The following is an 18,396-nucleotide window of genomic DNA, read 5'->3' as shown; positions in this document are numbered from 1 at the left end:
ATAAAGCACAAATTAAATCAAAAAGTCTACATTTAAACGCAGATTAATGTTTAAAAAATGTGAATAAATCTAAAAATTTTAGAATTTAGGTGTATTTTTTTAACTTTTTCATGTCTAATTAACAGAAAAGAAATTTAGAAAAATATTTGCCATGCTTCAAATTAATACATACTTTGTAGTAATATAAGTCTACGACCTTTTAAATTATTTTGATTAGCTTAAAATAAATTAGATCAATTCTTAGATTTATTTATTGTATTGAACATTGATACGTATTGAACATTAATTTTTGCACGCCAAAAAGTACGCTTTTAATATAACTTGTGCTTTATTTTTTGTTAAATATTAATCAAACAAGAATATGAAGTGTTCGTTTTAATCATTTCTTTCCTTATTTCTACGTGACGGCGTATCAATTGTTCAGTAAGCGTGCCTTAAACGATAGACAGATGTAGCATTTTGTCGTACAATAAGTCCAGCGATTCAATTTGGCAAATGGTTTGGAGTAGGGGTTAAAAGAAAGTTTATTATAAGTCAAGTCTTCTCCAAATTTTTCCTTTAAAAGTTGCTTCAATGCATTTGTTTTTGTAAAATAATTGATAAAGGAGCTATCGATGACAATAATTCGTTTTAAGATTTCCCGACTTTTAATTCTTAATAATGCATCTCTTGCGGAAACAATTGAAAAATCGCTCTCTAATCGACTTCTATTGGAGTACCTTGCGTGTTATGATCGAAACTGTGATCTAAAAAGGGATAGTGAAGATAGTTAAGCAAGACAGGACGCACGGTTCGCGATTCGGATAATACGTCCGTATGCGAATAAACAGCTTAATCGCTGTAAGAATTCGTTGCATTTCCGTTTCTTCGAAATTTTGCAAAATCGGCAGTAACATCACGAATTCTCGTTCATTTTTTGCACAACTTGGAAATTGTCGCTGCATGATCTACGCGCGAATCTGTCAGCGCAACTATCGTGGCAATCAATCCGTAATAATCAACGGTGACTATAAGTTTCGTGATGCAAGAAACTTTCTCCTACTTATTAATGTTTTTCCGTGCTTTTGTACATGTATGTGTTTTACGCATTGATTTCACTCTTTTCCAATCGAACGGAAAGTTCCGGAAAATATTTGCATAAATTGGGATTACCATTAAAAATTCTCGAATTTATTTCTATTTTATTAAACAGCCAATATATCTAAAGGTACTTGACGAGTCTCTTAAATACTTAAATTTAATTGTAATTAAATTTGAGAATTTAAGAGACTAAAATGTAAAATATTTTAATTAGGAAGAAACAATTTCAACATTTTTAAGGTGAATTTCCGTCTTTGAAATTTTAGAAAAGTTCAAAAATTTTCTAAAGCAAATTCATTTTTTATCAATTCTTTGCATACATTTATTTAAAAATAAAATGTTGATCTAGAATGAATTCAAATAGAATAAATATCTAAAAGATATTGTAAAGATGTTATAAATTTTGAAGATAACTTTTAGAGCGTCTCTAAAACGTTTTTTGAACGTGAAATTTAAAAATTTATATTTTTATATAGAAATTTATACAATCATTCTTCTGAATGATATAAATATTAATATTCATATAATGAATCGGGTCATATAAATTATGTAACGTTTTGCGCAATTTTTATATAAAGACCTCGGAAATTCCGAAAGAACTGTTTCGACATATCGCGAAAATAGAAAGCAGATATACGACAATACTTATATATCTTAAGGCCGAATAACGAACAAAGATATGCGTGGGCGAATATACCTAAAGAAATCTTGCGGTCAATGGTGTACAGATAAATATCTTCCTCATTTCGCGATTTTCAGCGTGCGTGTGTTTTCATATTTATGAATGCGAGAGAGTGTGAGTCGAGAGACTATTGTAGCTAATGGCAAACGGCCGGTTGCCGTTATATGGAAAAGTGCAGGAAATATATTCTGGCAACAATCTTTTAAGTGTGTGTCGGCATTTTTTACTCTTTTCAACATCTTTTATCCCTCTCTGACTATAAATAAAATTTTTTGTCACACAAATAAGATTAATTATTATTTATGTCCGCGGAATTTGATACCTAGGAATAATATTCAAATAACATAATCCGATAATAGAATTTGAATTAGAATATTTTTCGGCAATCCTAACGTACATCTGAATAATAGATTCTGTTTATTGAAAGTCTATTTCTAGCTAAATTTCTGTATAATATATATGTGATCTAATTTGATTTAAATTATTCGCGAGAATGTGTTTTTGCAACTGTTACACTTTAATAAACCTTCAAAAAATATAAAGAAAAAAAGAAAAAAAATATTGAAATATATCAAATTCTTCTTAATTTTATTTAACTACAATATATTTACCCGATTTTAATTTATTACAAATTGATCAACACTAATAATTAATTGTAAAAAAGAATTCTACTTTTTTTTATCAGAAGAACATATTCTTTTGATAATTTTGACAATTTTTCCGTGAAAAGATATCGAGAAATGTGCATTCTAATTTTTTTACTCTATAATTTTATTGATAAATTTTAAGCACAATAAAACGCAATATGTTTCAAACATGAAATAAATTCACGCAAATATTTGGAAGTACAGCGACCGTATTCTTGCAAAATATTATTTAAGAAAATATGTATGAAAATATTATAGTATACGTCACATATACTATAATAGATTTTTCTAGTATTTTCATATGCGAAATTTTTTCAGATAAGAAAACCCAGCTCATTTCATTGATTACCTACCATATTCGAACTGGCAGTACTGGCGCAGAAGCAGAAGCGAGAAGTTAATCCAAGTTAACCTCGACAGATCTCACCTGATCGTGAACGAGTTCGCGTGGCAGTACGCGACGTGGGAAGAATTATTTTGTAATGTTTTAAAGTACTTACAATTGCGAATTATTTTATCACGTATTATCGCCTTGTGAATTCATCGGATAGACAATCGTGACGATGTCAGCGACCAAGAAACACACGCAAATGACCGAGCAGCAAAGACTCAAAAAGATGAGGTTAGTTCACTCGCACGTACCGACGCGGATCTTCCTGAAATCGTCCTTCTCATTTGGATTTCTTTTTAAGCAAGGCGCAGATACAGCTGGCTGTAATCAAAAAGAAACAATGTGACGCGAAGGCTCTTAAGATAGTCATGCAGCTTCTGGAGCCGTATGTGAATCCCAACTGGCTCCTTCAAAATGTAAGTACGCTGGTTGCAAGTATTGTCTCCCCCCGCCCCCATATTTGAGCACAGTGTGGGTATTCAACAATATCTTAGTAATTTATCTCGTGACTTATTGCTCTTGCAGCTAGGATTCATAAATAAGAGCCATATGGAAGATGCAATAGAAGAGAGAGCAATAGTAAAGCTGTGCGGATACGTTCTCTGTTCTAATCAGCTGACTGTCATCATTCGACAACAGTATCACATATCGACTCGCAAGAACAAAGTGTACGACATCAGCAAGCGAAAGAACTTTTGCAGCTCGCAGTGCTACGCGGCGGCGAATTTTCTTCTCGAACAAATGCTCGAGAGCCCGCTGTGGTTGAGAGAGAACGAGGACACACCGGTCTTTCAAATCATGCCACCGAACTTCAGATCTGCGCCGTGTGGGGACGAAATCGACGTTACCGGAAATAGATTTTCGCAAAACGTAAATGCTGACAATAATGACAATGACGGTAAAAAGGGTGCAGAACGTAGCGCGATCAAGATGGAAAGAGATGCGGCGTGCAATGCATCAAGCCCTGAGAAAAAAGATACGTGCAACTCTCATTTATCAGATAATGCAACTGCCGAGAAAGATGCGAAAACCGAAGAGATTTCTGTAAATATTAATTCGCAGAGACCGTTCGACTGCGAAACGCCTCCGTCAGAACTGCATACGAATCTGGAAAGCAAAAATTGTGATTCCGAGGAGTTTACAAATCCTGAAAGTAGCTACAATAATAATAATGTGAAACAAGTAGACGTTACCCTAGAGAATTTAGAAATAGAGATTGCCGGCCAATCTGATAATATTCTACATTTGCATAAACACAATGGGGATACAGAAAATAAAAGTAATGTAGATAGATCCAATAACGAAACGTTACAGCCTCAACTGGGTGAGGTGAGTAACGATGGAAATAGTATTAGCAAAAGAATACAGCCTCAGTCAGTTGAAACAAGCAACAACAAGAATAATAAAAATGAAGACAGATTACAGCCTCAGTCAGTTGAAATAAGGAGCAACAAGAATAATAAAAATGAAGAAAGATTACAGCCTCAGGTACAGATCAGATTAAATACAGATAGAAATCAGATACCGATAGAAATAAATAATAGCCCTAATGATGGAAAAATGAAGCAATCTCATTCGGATAAAACGCGTAGTAATACTGTGATCTCTTCTGCATCCGCGTGCTGTGATAGGAAAATAGGAGAAGCAGATAGAATTGACAAAAGTAAAAAGTACAAGCCGAAGAAAACTGACAACGCGGAAGCACAAAATATTTATCTCAGACTTGCGATGCACGTTGAACAGAATGTCAGAGAATGGGTGACGAAAAATACGCGTTGCCTTCTAATGGGCGATGCGGACGAGAGGAGTCAGTTACTAGAGAAGCTTACGCAGTACGACAGGTATCAGCAGTTGTGTAGAAAGTTGAACAAGCTGCAAGTGGAGGACGAAAAGGAGGATCGCGTCGACTTGGAGAGAAACGAGCTCAAACCTTCACCACACTTCTCCACGCTCCAAGAGGATGGAAAGAAGATGGAATTAAAGGTGCGAAATTAAGATATTAATCTTATTTTGATCAATCGTAAATAAGATATATCGATTAATTGTGATATGTGTATGTACAGGTACGTGCGTTTTACGAGGGTCGAATGACGATCACACCATCTGAGAATAGTAACACAAAATCGGAAAGTAAAGACGACGATGAGCCTGTATTACCACTGACAGACACTCATACGCCCAATGCGCTTCGTCGCCGAATTTTCCTGGACAATCTTAATAAGATGTAAGAATTTCCATTTCAGAGCGACTATTCAGAGATCAAATGTTGAGAGAGATGTTTCAATGTCTGAAATGCGATCATATAGTTATTCTATTCGTGCATTTGTCAATTACAGATTGCCGGATTTGATGCGTGCTTTAACAGCTAGCGCGGATATTTCTTCACTGGCACAATATACTTATAATAACGAGAAGTATTCATTAATCAAGATCTTGATTAGCACTTTCAATTTGTCTGCTACGAACATCGTCTTTAAAACTGCTGAGTGGACACTCGTGGGACTTGTCATCATTAAAATGTAAGTTGTCATTTAAATATAATGTTAATTGTCTAATTTAAATATAAAATTGATTTAAAAAAACTTATATTAAAAAGTAAATATAATTCCAGGTTGAGCTTGATTGATACACGATTGCAATCGTTGCTCCGATCTAAGCAAGCCTCGATGTACACATCTATGATTCTGACAACGTACAAATTAGATTCCAATTATTTAGACAGACTTATAATGGAAGTAACAAACAATATAGACGCAACTAACAATAAGTCAAGCGATAAATAATGTTAAATGAAAACTGTGAAATAGTTTCGTAAATATTAAAAATTATTCTCTCCTAATTTCAATTTTATTATCCCTATTATATTTAAAATTTAATATTACAATATAAAATATTTTTTAAAAATATAATTAATAGATAAAACATTATTGTACGCAATAATGTTTTATCTGGGTTGTCTAAATGTCTTGCAATTTTATAATTACTTTAACTGTATTTTTATATTGTTTTATTAAAAAGTAGCTTAAATAAAAAATTTTTTCGGGAAATCATGGATATGTATTATTGTCAAAATTAAATTAGATGTATCAAAAAATTAAATTACCGAGATATATCAATGATAGTACACATCACAGTGATCACTCCTTCTTGTACTTGTAAACTGAGGAAGCTCAAATCAGTTCTTTTTTTTACTTTTCTTGAATTAAATATTAAAGCGTGCTCGATGTCGATGACGGCATTCCAGTAAACACTGAAGGAGAACAATCGATGCTTAACGGGTCTATTTGAGCTGTCGCTGCTAATTGGTCCTCTGTAGAATGACTGCCCACTTTGTCACGTAGAGATTCATAAAGACTGTGGACTGCTTCATTATGCTGCAAATTCAAAAAATATTAAATCAACAGTTTAAGATTACTATATGTATAATAGAAACAAAGTATCTTCGTGTCTGTATTCGGTTACGTCTAATGAACGTATGAAGATTTTTTCTGAATATTATGATATTACCTGACTCGTCGGTTGTAAGGCTTTCAACAACGAATGCAATCGCGCGGACGGCAATTTAGGATATATGTACCAAAGTAATTTCAACAGATGTCGTGTAACGTTATCTCTACCTAAACCGGCCAAGAAGAATTCATCAAAAATTACTGTGCAGAAAGACTCGTTCGAGAACTCGTCAGCCATGTTCAATATTAATAACGAAACCTGTAATTAAAAATCGATAACTTAATACGAAGGCTTGTAATTTTAAAATTTCACGCAACTGTGATAAATATCGATGTTGTAGTTGATTATAAGATACAACAAATATATTAGATTAAATGTATTACCAGCGTGTGTAGAAATGGATCTTCAAACGCCCGTTGCGCTTGACAATTTGGTAATGTCGCTAGTACCCTCATCAAACCTCTGGCATCTCCCCTAGCTCTCCCAACTCCACCACCACCACCGACGTGTAATGCATAGTACATGGACAGAACTGCCGCCACTCCAGAAAGCTGAGCATACGCTTGGCACGCATCGGGAGGTGGTCCAGAATGTTCTATAATCGCGATTGCACTTTCCCTCTCGTCAGGCGGAAGTCTACAGTTGAGCTGCCTTATTTGATCATCAACCTAAGAAACAGAGATATTATTTTTATCTGCATATTTTATATTATACTAAGTCAATTCTATATAAACGTTTCAATAATTTTATATAAATTACCATGAGCGACATAAGTGCCGGCAGGAACTTTGTGACAACCTGACTGTCCAGTTTTGGCTCCTTAAAGTCTTGCGAATCGATCATCTGCCAAGCGGACAGTCCTAGCGCGAGCATTCTCAACAATAATACAAGCACTGCGTTTTCTCTGGGCAGCGCCTCGCCGTTTATCAGATGAAGCGCTATTTTGATTGCACTGCTAGCGAGAAAGTTTACTGCATAGGGATCACACAAAATCATACTTAGATCCCCTAACACCTGCTCCTGTCCTCTCTATACAAAACTACAGATTATATCGCAATTCCAAATGCAAGTGACGTTTATAAAACGCAATTTTTATTCGATCTTGTTACCTTAATACTGTCGAGGAAGCCTTGTAACTCGCGAGATCTTTTAACATCCACATTCTTTTCTCTGATGCATGCGTCCAGACACCAAGTGAACTTATGACATGGATCCACAGAGATGATATCCTGCACCTGATAACAAATAGCACATTCAATAAAACCGAAGCAATACAAATTAAGTTGTTATGTCAAGTTGTGTTGGGATGTCGAATGACTCTGTGTGTGCGTGTGACGGATTTGTAATTGATAAGTCTCAAGTTGAATTCTTCATCCCGTATATTATTATAAATTTTAATTTTCAAATAACAATAAAAAAAAGCATATAGAGCAGAAATTGAGCATACTCTACAAAAATTGCGTATATATAATAGATCTATTATAATTGCAATTTTTGTAGAGTTGCTATAGAGTCTGCTCTATATGAACTTTTGAATGAAGAGTTTTACTCTCATGTATTTCAGAAGTTTCAGCTGAAATCAACTGAAATATATGTAATATAAAATTCCCGAAATTAAAATAACAATGAAAAAAGGTAATGGGAATCAGTGGTAAATATTACGCAGTTTAATATTAAAACGAAGAGTTTTACTGTCACATCTATTTCAGTTGTCAGATATTTGCCGAAACATCTGAAATACATGTGAGAGTAATCTCTATGTTGTAATATTAAACTGCGTATTATTTACCACGCTGATTTCCATTGTTATAATAATAAAATTATTTTGAAAGTTTTGATTCAGCTGTGATGTCATAAAAAAAAACAAATATGATTTAACACAATTAAAAGAGAAGGCCCAACAAATACAATTGTTTTCGAATGAATTGAATATGTTTACCTCCAAGTCATGTAACGCCATCAACAGCTCTGCTCTTAGAGTGCAATAGTGAATATTCTTTGTGCGTAAAAACAAAGTCCTCAGAAACTGCAGCACCATGTCATACAATTTTACGCTGTGCCCGATCATGTGGGCTAACTTCTGTACGACCTCTCCCTGCCGTCTCACCTGTGTAAAGCAAGAAAATTGTACAACGTGCGATTATAAATACGAACGCACGTTCGGTATTCGAGGGCATGCCCACCTTGGGAGACGGAGTGAAAAACAGGCTGTTCAAGTTGCGATGATCAAAGAGAATCTGCTCCTTCTCGATGATGTAACGGCTGAACAGCGGGGAGACCTCGTCGCCGAAGAGGCTCTGATTGTCCTTCCATATCTGCCGCTTCACCTCCGTATCGGCGTCGTTGTACAGCTCTCTCTCCCTGACCAGCACCTTCAGGTACTTGTCCTCGATGTGCGGAGTGTTTCTCAGGATGCACATGACGACGGGCCGCAGGGCGGCGACCCGGACGGCGGGGAAGCTCTTCGACAGCAATTCCTTCAGTCTCTTGTCCCCGGCGGCACCTTTGTCCGCCCTCTCCACGCCGATCTCGTCGATCTGCTTGATCAGCTTCTCCCGCAGCTCCTCGAGAACGGAGGCGTGGAAGTCCAGCCTGCGAACGCCGTGCAGATCGAGGAGGGGCAGCATGGGCCGCAACGACGGCAGCAATATGCCATTTTCCAGCTGAAACGGAACGTATCATTGCCGTGTGTGAGATGCTTGTGTGTCGGGATAAATCTAACCTATAATGCCGTACACGGCGAGCGACTGTCGCCGCGTCCCTTCGGTCGCCGCTCCCCTTCTTTACCTGAAATGTCTCGATGGCTTTCAGTGGGTCTGTACAACTTGTTAAAGCGTCTCTCAAATACACCTGTCCCGGTATATCAAGGTCCTCCAGCCCGTGACCGGTCTCGCCGTTACTCTTCGCCGAATTCATGGCTCCGTTTTATTACACAGCGTAAAAATAACCGCGGTTTACTTATTATCGCATCGCAGATCGAAATAACGTCCGTTATCTTCTTACGCGATAAAATTCATGATCCAAAGTCGTTAGTTGCTATATATCGACAGCAATAATTATTTACAAATTGCCCGACAGTGTCCTCAAGTTATAAATCCATGTTTGGCTTGAACGCGATGCAAACTGCTGTGCTACCGCGTTTTCTACTACGTGCCTGCTCACGTGATGTGGTCAGACTGGTCACAGTCACGTTCCTCCTGCTTTCAGTCAAAAGTCCCCACGACTAAATGAATCGTGGCGTTCCTCTTAAAATCATTACACTATAGACATCAATATAAAATTTGATATGTTGGAATATATCAGATCTTTGACTATATTCACAGATCAGAATATAATGCAAAGATACGCGTTATGTTTCAATACTTATAATTATAATTAAAACATTATTGATTTTATTTAAGAATTGACATCTGTAAGATAATTAACACGTTTTATATAAGAAAAAAAACAATTAAAAAATATATATTTATCATATATATATATGTAATATTCAGTTATGTGTAAATTATAATATATAAATAAAATTAATTATATACCCAGATAGTACAGAGAGTGAAAAAAGAACTCAGTTATATGTCACCAATTCTGAGTTAATTTTCAGTTGCAAAGAGAATTCTTTTTCTAAAAGGGATTCTTTTTGGACCTGAAAATGAACTCAGAATTGATGACATAAAACTGAATATACTAATTATGAATTCTTTTGAGCTCTGATGTGTGCTATCCGGGTACATATATATAATAAAACATAATTTCTGCATGCATAAGAATAATTTTTATAAAACAAATATTTTACACATGTATATGCATGTGATATAGAATTTACGTAATATAGAACTTATTTATGTTAGGTATAAATCATAGATAATTGACAAATGTAACAAATATTTGCTTTACAAAAATAATTATGTAAATAATATAAAAATTACTTTAAAAAAAAATTAAATTGCTATGTGTATGTCCTTTCTCAATTTTTGCATTATTTATTTCTTTAATAAATATTAATTCCCCACATGTACACATACACATAAAAGCAAAGATTATTTCCAGATAACAAAAATGCTTATCTATCAAACACAAATATTATTTTTATATTATATATATATATATATATATATATATATATATATATATATATGGCAGACAGCATTTTTATTTGCTTATATAACAGTTCGGACATTGTCATATTTCATATAAATTAAGCTCTAATAAGGCAGGTCGTTGCCTGCGTCGCGAAATCAGGCTAGGGCGGTAAAGGTGAAAGGTCAAAGGCAACGGGCTAGCACGGATATCGACTCGGGTGAGATCGAGAAGGCGAGGTAACCGGGTTACAGCCGGGGTGGCGAATAGGCGCCCTCCAAAGCGGGGTTGCCCTAGAATTCGACTTCGGCGTTTTTCGCACACGCGCGCCCGTTCAGGAGAAGAACATCCCTCTCGCCTTCCTTTTATTCGCGAGGGTTGCAAAATAAGAATAACACATATATATAAATTGCTGTACGAACGCAAAGCACGATTTATTACCTGGCTGGCGTAACGTTTTTCCCTAACACAACGAATTATCTGATCCTCTTTCTAGTTTGTACGGACGATATTTCGTAAAGTATAATATCCCTCGCATGAATCCGCCAAATAAATATACGAAAGTTCTTTTATAATATATTATAAATTCTATTCTATTTCTTATCGATAATCATCTTTGATCCTAGCTTAACTAAATTTCTTTTTGCAATCATGGTCAGAGTATGTTTCCTTTTCTTCTTTTTTTTGCGAATGCGACACTTTCGTGTGAGTGCGGTGAAAGTGACAGGTCAGCTGCTGTTATGTTCGCACCCCCGCCTAGATTCAACCCTGCGCGAGGTTTCTACTGCGCGCGCGGCTGCCGATGATAGGGGATGAAGTGGAAAGAGAGAAAGAGAGAAAGAGAGAGAGAGAGGGAGAGAAAGAAATGGAGGAGAGAGAAAAGGAGGAAGAGGGTAGAGGCGCGTGCAGTGCGGCTGTCTGCGGCTGCTCGTCCGTCAGTCGGTGGTCGTGGGTGGTCGCACGCACGCTCGGGGGTGACGGGTGCGTCTACATTCGCGAGGAGGGCGATGGAGGCTTCGTGCGCCTTGCTGGCGATCGAGTGAGACGCGCCATTCGTTGAACCGCGTCGCGTCGTCGTCGTCGTCGTCGTTCGTGTATCAAATCGTCCGTGATAAAGAGTGACACAAACGGACCAAGGGCAGCGCGTGAAAGGAACCCTCGTGAGCGCAACGGGGTGACAAAATGTCGATGTATCACTGTTTATTGTGAACGATTCGAGGAAACGAGACAGAAAGGCAGAGGGAGAGAGAGAGAAAAAGAGAAAGAGAGAAAAGGGGGTTGAACACACATACTTACAGAGTGGCGAACACCTCTCTCTCTTTCTCCCTCTCTCAGATCGTTGGTACGCGCAGTCGTTTTTTGATGTTGTTGGCTGGCTTGATGCCTGTTTCTTCTTTTTTGTTTGCTACGTATACTTATTGCTGTTGCTGCCGCCGTTCGTTGCTGCAGCGGTCGCTAGCGACCGAATAAAAAAAAACAGAAAAAGTTGTACTCGAACGTAGCCTTTTTTTCGTTGTCTCGTTGTTGTCGTCGTCGTATTCGTTGTCTCCCTTAGACTCTCCTCCAACATTCACTCCTACAAAAAAAAAAAAAGAAATAAATGCTCATTGCTGTTGTGAGAGAAATGCAAGAAAAAGAATTACATGACGTGCCCGAGGGCCACCAGCCAGCCTGTAATTTTCCTATCACGAGTAGATAACACTCTTCTCTTCTTCTTCATGCCTCTTGCGTGCCGTATTCGCCGTGGGCTACCTTGGTACCGCGATATTGCTCGCGGACCCGTCACGAATATCCCTCCTGTCTATATTATCTTCATGCACGCACATATCCGTCGTCGTCTATGCATGCCGCTTATTCGCTAGGCACCGCAACGACTGACGCTTGTCATCCAACTCACGACCCGTCATGTATTTTTAACCACCGCACCTGGACTTTCTTGGAGAACGATTTCGAATCTTCGGGTATAAGCAGCTGATTTTCCAATGTGAATAATTCGTGGCCTTATTTCACCGAGATTAGTTAACTGCAGTAACTGCGACATTATTTATGCAGCACTGAAATGCATAAATAAGGGAAATAGAGAGAAGGAGACAAAAAGTGAGAGAAATGTGTGTTAATTAATTATTTGCCACTTGCTACATCTGCTTGTGGAAGGAGAGAAATAATTAATCGCATGGCACTGTCTCGACAGTCTACTATTATAGCAGTATTAGCTACGTCTCTTCCTCTCTCTTGTTAAAACTTTTAAAAATTGATTATTAAAATCTCCATTTAAAATTGTTAATATAAAATTAATTAATTCGGATTATCAGTACACAATCGGATTTTATTAGATTCAGTAATTTCAAAGACTTAGGTAAATTACAATTAAAAAATTCAACTGATGGCTTCTTTTTAGACAATTAGTGATAGAGTTTAAATATCGATTGAGAAAATATTTAATTTAAACTATAATATAACTGATTCTTTTTATTTAAAAAGAGGAATTATTATTACAAACAAAAAAAGACAAAAAATCAGTTAAAGTAATAGACGTTGTTAAAATCAGAGAAAAAAAAGAGTGCAATAATCGGTAAAAAAATTCGCGCGTTTTGTACGTGGCCTGCAATTAATTTCACTAATTCTTTTCCCATTGCTTTTACTCCGCAATAAGCGCTTGCTGCGTGTAATTAAGCATTTTTTATATGAATGTGTGTAAATATGCATAAAATAGAAATTGCTTTCAATATTTTTTTGAATACATTGTAAACAATTAATAATATAATTAAAATAAAATTTAATTGAAATAAAACTGGTAACGATTATGAATTATCATACTCTTTAGCTATGTTTAAAGAATATTGTAAACGTGTTTCATACACACGTAATAAATTAATATTCGTACGTTAAATTTTTCTAAGTAAGTCAGACGTATTTAATTACACTACTCAATCACAGTTTGTATTGTCTAAATTCTAAATTAAGAATAAAACAATATATCTTATCAAAGTTAAATTTAGAATAAAAAATCATTTGTACTTTGATAAGGTAAAAGCATTAATATGCTTTATATTAAATTGCTTCGTAGGATTGCCATTTATTAATGAGAATTGAGTTCTAAATATTTTAAATTAATTTTGTATGTAAAATAAATTTAAATATAAAGAAAATATTATATAATTATTCTATTAAATATATATTTGCTTAAATTTTATTTAAAATATATCATTAATTTATACAATATTATTTTCTTATTGTAAAATTATTGTGAAACTTTATGAAATTAGGAAAGATGTTCCCAATTTCATAAAAAAATTTTTCCTGAACATACTTGATTATGTATATAGAATTTTGTATATAAATTTTCTTGTGTTATGTTAGAATTATAGGTAATTTTATGTAAATTAAAACATAAAACATAAGTGTGTATTTGCTTTTCAAACATAAAGAATATTCAGCGAACGCATAACCGACGTACTCGATATAACACTTTATGTAAAGCAATAAGTGTTGCATATAGTTTATACTATTGCATATAATTATAATTATAAGTATATAATTAATAATCTTAATTGAATCAAGAAAAACGAATTTTAATAAGATCATTTGCCACTTATTAATTTTTCAATTATATCTTAAGGTTGAATTAAATGATGAAAATACAAAACTAAAAAAATTGTGCACCATGCAAGAATGATTGCAATTGACTACAATATACATATAATGCGCTTGAATTTTACGATTCGATTTCTAAAATTTTTTGCTTCCTTTTTCTCCACCTTAACACTTAAATACTTCACTTTAAATACAAAAGACACAATATTATAATAACGATAACTAAAAAAAGAATAGATTTGTATTGTTTGATTCGAGCTTTGGAAATCGGTTGAATCAGAGGAATAAATATTATTTTTCCGCCTTTCGGAATTAAGTAATACGCATGCGGAAGACGAACGTGACATAACTTGTATCCACGTGGGTACAAGTCGCCAAGCTAATAATGCGTTACGCGTTCGCTGATAAACGATAATTTGATCCAACTCGCTTTTAATCGTGCTTGCGACGTAGTAATTTAGAGACGTAGACCGTAACGACGAACGCCGCCGAAAGACGGGCGGAGCTCCGTCACGTTTCTTGCCTTTCCAGAGAGGCAAGGGAAAGGGGGTGAGAGAAAGGAAAAGAAAAGGGGAAAGTGATATTTCCCTCGGGATAAAACGAAGGTGCGAGAGACATACGCCATGGCAAGGACCGATCATCGACCGATTATGGGACGTAACTCGTAACGGGGAACGGGGGCTGCCCCGAGTATACGGAATCGCCTTGAGTCGGCAACCGAGGAAGCGACCCGGCAATCCGCGGAGCGATGTACGCCGCGGCGGGTGGTGCGAGCATCGCCAATCGGAGGAAGCAGAAGCGGCTGCAGCTCAACAAGCAGGCGCCGGTGAACGTCATACCGTCAAGACTGAAGACCGGCTTACCGCCCGGCCCGCGTCACTATCAGCACCACCAGCACCAGCACCAGCATCAGCACCAGCACCAGCACCAACACCAGCATCAGCATCAGCATCATCAGTGTCATCAGCATCACTACCATCACCACCACCACCCGACCAAGCTCGCCGCCCGTCCGCACCAAGTCGCATCGGCACCGCAGGGTCCGCGAGCGCAACAGGCGCCGACGTCGACGTCGTCGTCGTCCGCCGCGTTCCACCCGGTCATCGACGATCGGCGCCGTCATCACGCCGACCATCACAAGTCCCATCAGCAGGTCGCCCCGGTCTCGCCGATCCAGTTTCCAATCTCACCGCCCCCGCTCTCCCTCGAGTCCTCGGCGTCTGCCAACGCCTTCCCGGCCAATAAGTCCAGCAACTTTCCCTTCCCGCCGCCCTCGATCCTCGATCTCCGAGTCTCGCCTCCGACTTCGGAGCTACAGGTGGGTAACATCATCGGGCACTCTCTCTCTCTCTCTCTCTCTCTCTCTCTCCTCATAACCAGCCTCTTCCGGGCTCACGCTGTTCCTTAGCCGCTCTTCTCTTTCTGTACATCTCGCCCAAGTCACCGTCACGACACCTTCCATCTCTTTACATACAATTTACATACAATTTGCCACAGAAATCATGCAAAACGAGATAAATACGCCTGCTGCAATGTGCGCATTAGGCAGAGAAAACGGTTGAGTACCCAGTTTGTCTGGTGCTGTCGCAAATAATAAAAGTTATATATCTTTTAGAAATCGTTACACTGAGGAAAAAAAGTTGTTAAAATAACTAAATGTGTTTTGTTGACAGTTTTTCTTTCAATTCAATTTTATATGATTTTGAATTAAATATACATCAATAATAAATACATCATGATATTTTTGTGAATTAACAAGTATTTTGTTGAATTAACAAATGTTTGCTTGACAGTCCGTGACCGCCGTGTTTCGTTGAATGAAATATTTTTTTAAATCAATAATTTTTTTTTTTTAGTGTACAACATCTGTTTGTATTATTTTTGTCCTATTTTTTTTAGCACGTCTCAAAGTCAAGATAATAAAAGAGCGTTTCTTTATTGCATAAATTTCGAAAAAGAGAACGTTTGTATTACTTTTCAACTTCAATTTAATGTCTGTATATACATTGCAATTATGAGAATTCGATCACGTTATACGACCGTCGTCTCTGCCAAGTGCAATCATTGACGAATTAGATTAACAAGAATTACCAGCTCACTTCTCTATCGCTTTAGCGCGACTCACCCTCACTCAAAGCGTATATGCTCCCTCTGATTGCACCACATCTCTTTTGCCGGCACCTCGTGCAACGTTATATAGCAAATAGCATCGATCGGCTGTCTGGTGGCGTATAACATGCGATAAACCCGGCGAGCAGCGTAAGAGAGGCGACAGATTCTCCATGCCCAAATATCTCCCCTCTCTCCCCCCCCCCCTAAATCGGCTAAAAGGCTCGTAATGTAATTTCAGTATAGCGTGAAACATGCATCCCACGATTATCGTCGACGAGAACGAGCAGCGATCGATGCCGATGGCGGGTAGCACAACGTTAGATCGGTATCGATCGCTGATGGAGCTTTGAGGTGGACTGGTCTCTTCGCATCATTTCGGGGGAAAGGAAAGGATAAGAGAGTAAAAAAGAGAGAGAGAGAAAGAGAAAAACTGGGCAATCAGGGGGCTGAGATCTCAAATCGATAGTTTACAAATGAATAAGCGGGATGCAGGCTGCTCTATTAATTAGACGAGATAGACGAGATAGACAGCGATTACGGGGGGGTAAGGTGGTGAACTTTAGAGAATTACCTTCCAATTTCGCCACCAGACTCATTCCGCCGCTACCACGGTATCCCCCACGATCTTACGTGTACGGGGTAAGTATCAAGAGTTCACGGCCGCCGAAATTTCGATCCCCTCGCGTGAACGTCATAAATTAGGATCGCGACGTCGCGCCAAGTTTCTTCTAAGTACAGACACTTAAACACCGAACTCGTTATGAATAAAGGCCAACACGTGAAAGCGCCTTCCACGAGATCGCATACGCGCGCATACCTCATCGATCATTCCTTCGGGTTGATTACGGCGAAATTGATCGGGCAATCATGAAGCAAACGTAACGAACGTATCAGTCGCTCTTCAAGTAGATCACACATCAAGTAGATCCCTCTGCTACATCACCTCTTACCGAGATAATTTAATATCCCCGTTCATTCATCGTAAGGCACACGTCGAAGGAGCTACGGACAGAATGAAGGATTTTACACGTTTATTTTTATCTAAAACACCATGAATGTTCTCACGGTATTTTATTGTAGAATCCAAAGTAGTACAGTAGCGAGATGCAATAAATAAAAAATGATCAATTAAAAAAACGTGACTCGATACGTCGAGTACTTATATTAATGGAAGATCATGCGATTTACACACATACACACACACACACATACACACACACTGGCCTCGACAACTGCACATAACGACATCTCTGAGAGTTATGTATTTCAGTGCGGCGGTCAGGGACCTGGCGGCAAGGCAGCGTGGCAAGGATGCAACAGACCTTCCCCCCTTCCCTTATCTCCCACGTCGCCCGGAGATGGCTACAGAGCGAAGCAGTGCGAAGCACATCGGCGATGGATGAAAAGAAACAGGGTAACATTTTCAGAATTATATGTAGAGAGAGACATGTGTGTGTATGTGTGTGTGTGTGTGTGTGTGTGTGTGTGTGTGTGTGTGTGTGTGTGTGTGTGTGTGTACGACGCGTATGTGTGCTGCGCGTACGTTCAAACACCTATACACGTAAGACAAAAGGAAGAGTCAGAAGGAAAGGGGGAGAAAGAGGCGCGTATATTAAAAGCCCTCTGACGGCATATCCCCCGTGGGCACATATACTGAGATTTTCGCGATAATTGACGAAAATCCGAAGCTGCTTTAATAACTTGAATTGAAACGTATATAATAGTAGAATACACGACAAGAGAAAGAGGACATAATGAAGGTTCCTAAAGACCGACGGTAATTGACACGCAGTTTCCGATAGCTGCACGGAAAAAAGGATTTTGTTGAAAGGTCTAAAAATTTTGCTAAATACAGATTTGAAAATAATTTTTTGTTGAATTATCAAAATAATTTGTTGGAATGTTAAAACTGATAAGCATTGCTATAAAACGTTTTGATATTCTAGCAATCATTTTGACTTTCGCACAAAATTATTTTGATTATTGAACAAAAATTATTTTCAGATCTGGATTCAGCAATATTGTTCTTTCCGTGTGAAATTAAAAAAAAAGTTAAAAATATCATTGGGCAACCGACGTCTAGCCTTGGCCGTAGACTCTTTATCGTTGGTTCTTTTTCCTTCATTATTTGTTGAAAAAGAAGAACTTGTCAATTTTGTTCTAAATGAAGTGAGAAAGAAAGACGAAGCCAAAGAAGAAATGATTTAAATCTATAGGACGAAGACACATATATACACAGAAAGAACGATTTTGTTGAAAGATCTAAAAATTTTGCTAAAAACAGATCTGAAAATAATTTTTGATTAAATCATCAAAATAATTTGTTGGAATAATTTGTTAAAACTGATAAGCATTGCTATAAA

At 37.4% G+C, this 18,396-nt stretch overlaps 3 protein-coding genes and 1 long non-coding RNA gene across 5 annotated transcripts in view; 2 read left to right on the top strand and 2 right to left on the bottom strand.

The window, feature by feature from the left end:
- Nucleotides 1-2,431: 2,431 nt before the first annotated feature.
- Nucleotides 2,432-5,625, top strand: LOC105457461 (putative RNA polymerase II subunit B1 CTD phosphatase RPAP2). 2 transcript variants are annotated; one of them, XM_011702130.1, is made up of 6 exons: nucleotides 2,432-3,031; nucleotides 3,102-3,216; nucleotides 3,326-4,783; nucleotides 4,864-5,024; nucleotides 5,137-5,319; nucleotides 5,412-5,625. In XM_011702130.1, the coding sequence occupies exons 1-6, from the start codon at nucleotides 2,973-2,975 to the stop codon at nucleotides 5,581-5,583; spliced, it is 2,148 nt and encodes a 715-aa protein (XP_011700432.1). In that variant the 5' UTR covers nucleotides 2,432-2,972; the 3' UTR covers nucleotides 5,584-5,625. The 2 variants fall into 2 exon arrangements, with proteins under 2 accessions (XP_011700432.1, XP_011700433.1); XM_011702131.1 differs by lacking the exon at nucleotides 2,432-3,031 and having other exon boundaries at nucleotides 3,130-3,216; nucleotides 3,330-4,783.
- A 209-nt stretch (nucleotides 5,626-5,834) lies between these two features.
- LOC105457460 (negative elongation factor B) lies at nucleotides 5,835-9,392 on the bottom strand. The gene is made up of 8 exons (XM_011702129.1): nucleotides 9,038-9,392; nucleotides 8,434-8,913; nucleotides 8,190-8,357; nucleotides 7,360-7,485; nucleotides 7,010-7,279; nucleotides 6,634-6,918; nucleotides 6,308-6,508; nucleotides 5,835-6,174 (listed from the first exon to the last, which is right to left on the bottom strand). The coding sequence occupies exons 1-8, from the start codon at nucleotides 9,164-9,166 to the stop codon at nucleotides 6,010-6,012; spliced, it is 1,824 nt and encodes a 607-aa protein (XP_011700431.1). The 5' UTR covers nucleotides 9,167-9,392; the 3' UTR covers nucleotides 5,835-6,009.
- A 1,832-nt stretch (nucleotides 9,393-11,224) lies between these two features.
- LOC105457458 overlaps nucleotides 11,225-18,396 on the top strand; it is a 7,934-nt gene continuing 762 nt past the window's right edge. The window contains exons 1-3 of the mRNA XM_011702128.1: nucleotides 11,225-11,669; nucleotides 14,453-15,239; nucleotides 17,304-17,447. Coding sequence (XP_011700430.1) covers nucleotides 14,670-15,239; nucleotides 17,304-17,447 — 714 coding nt within the window. The 5' untranslated portion in view covers nucleotides 11,225-11,669; nucleotides 14,453-14,669. The remainder of the gene's footprint in view (nucleotides 11,670-14,452; nucleotides 15,240-17,303; nucleotides 17,448-18,396) is intronic.
- On the bottom strand, nucleotides 11,809-13,067 carry LOC105457457. The gene is made up of 2 exons (XR_975402.1): nucleotides 11,971-13,067; nucleotides 11,809-11,903 (listed from the first exon to the last, which is right to left on the bottom strand). It is a non-coding gene; the product is annotated as an uncharacterized LOC105457457 (long non-coding RNA).

Source organism: Wasmannia auropunctata, unplaced genomic scaffold, assembly GCF_000956235.1.
Source record: "Wasmannia auropunctata unplaced genomic scaffold, wasmannia.A_1.0 LD335214.1, whole genome shotgun sequence".
NCBI lineage: Eukaryota > Metazoa > Arthropoda > Insecta > Hymenoptera > Formicidae > Wasmannia > Wasmannia auropunctata.
The sequence above is the reverse complement of the archived record's forward strand: the minus strand, read 5'-3'. Positions and strand labels throughout refer to the sequence as shown.

Bases quoted from the DNA above. Each gene is read 5' to 3' on its own strand.
- LOC105457461 (XM_011702130.1), top strand. From the start codon at position 2,973: ATGTCAGCGACCAAGAAACACACGCAAATGACCGAGCAGCAAAGACTC. The intron at 5,025-5,136 runs GTAAGAATTTCC...TGTCAATTACAG, and splicing joins CTGGACAATCTTAATAAGAT to ATTGCCGGATTTGATGCGTG. The intron at 5,320-5,411 runs GTAAGTTGTCAT...ATATAATTCCAG, and splicing joins GGACTTGTCATCATTAAAAT to GTTGAGCTTGATTGATACAC.
- LOC105457460 (XM_011702129.1), bottom strand. From the start codon at position 9,166: ATGAATTCGGCGAAGAGTAACGGCGAGACCGGTCACGGGCTGGAGGAC. The intron at 6,509-6,633 runs GTAATACATTTA...TTTTAATTACAG, and splicing joins ATCCATTTCTACACACGCTG to GTTTCGTTATTAATATTGAA. The intron at 6,175-6,307 runs GTAATATCATAA...TTGAATTTGCAG, and splicing joins CCTTACAACCGACGAGTCAG to CATAATGAAGCAGTCCACAG.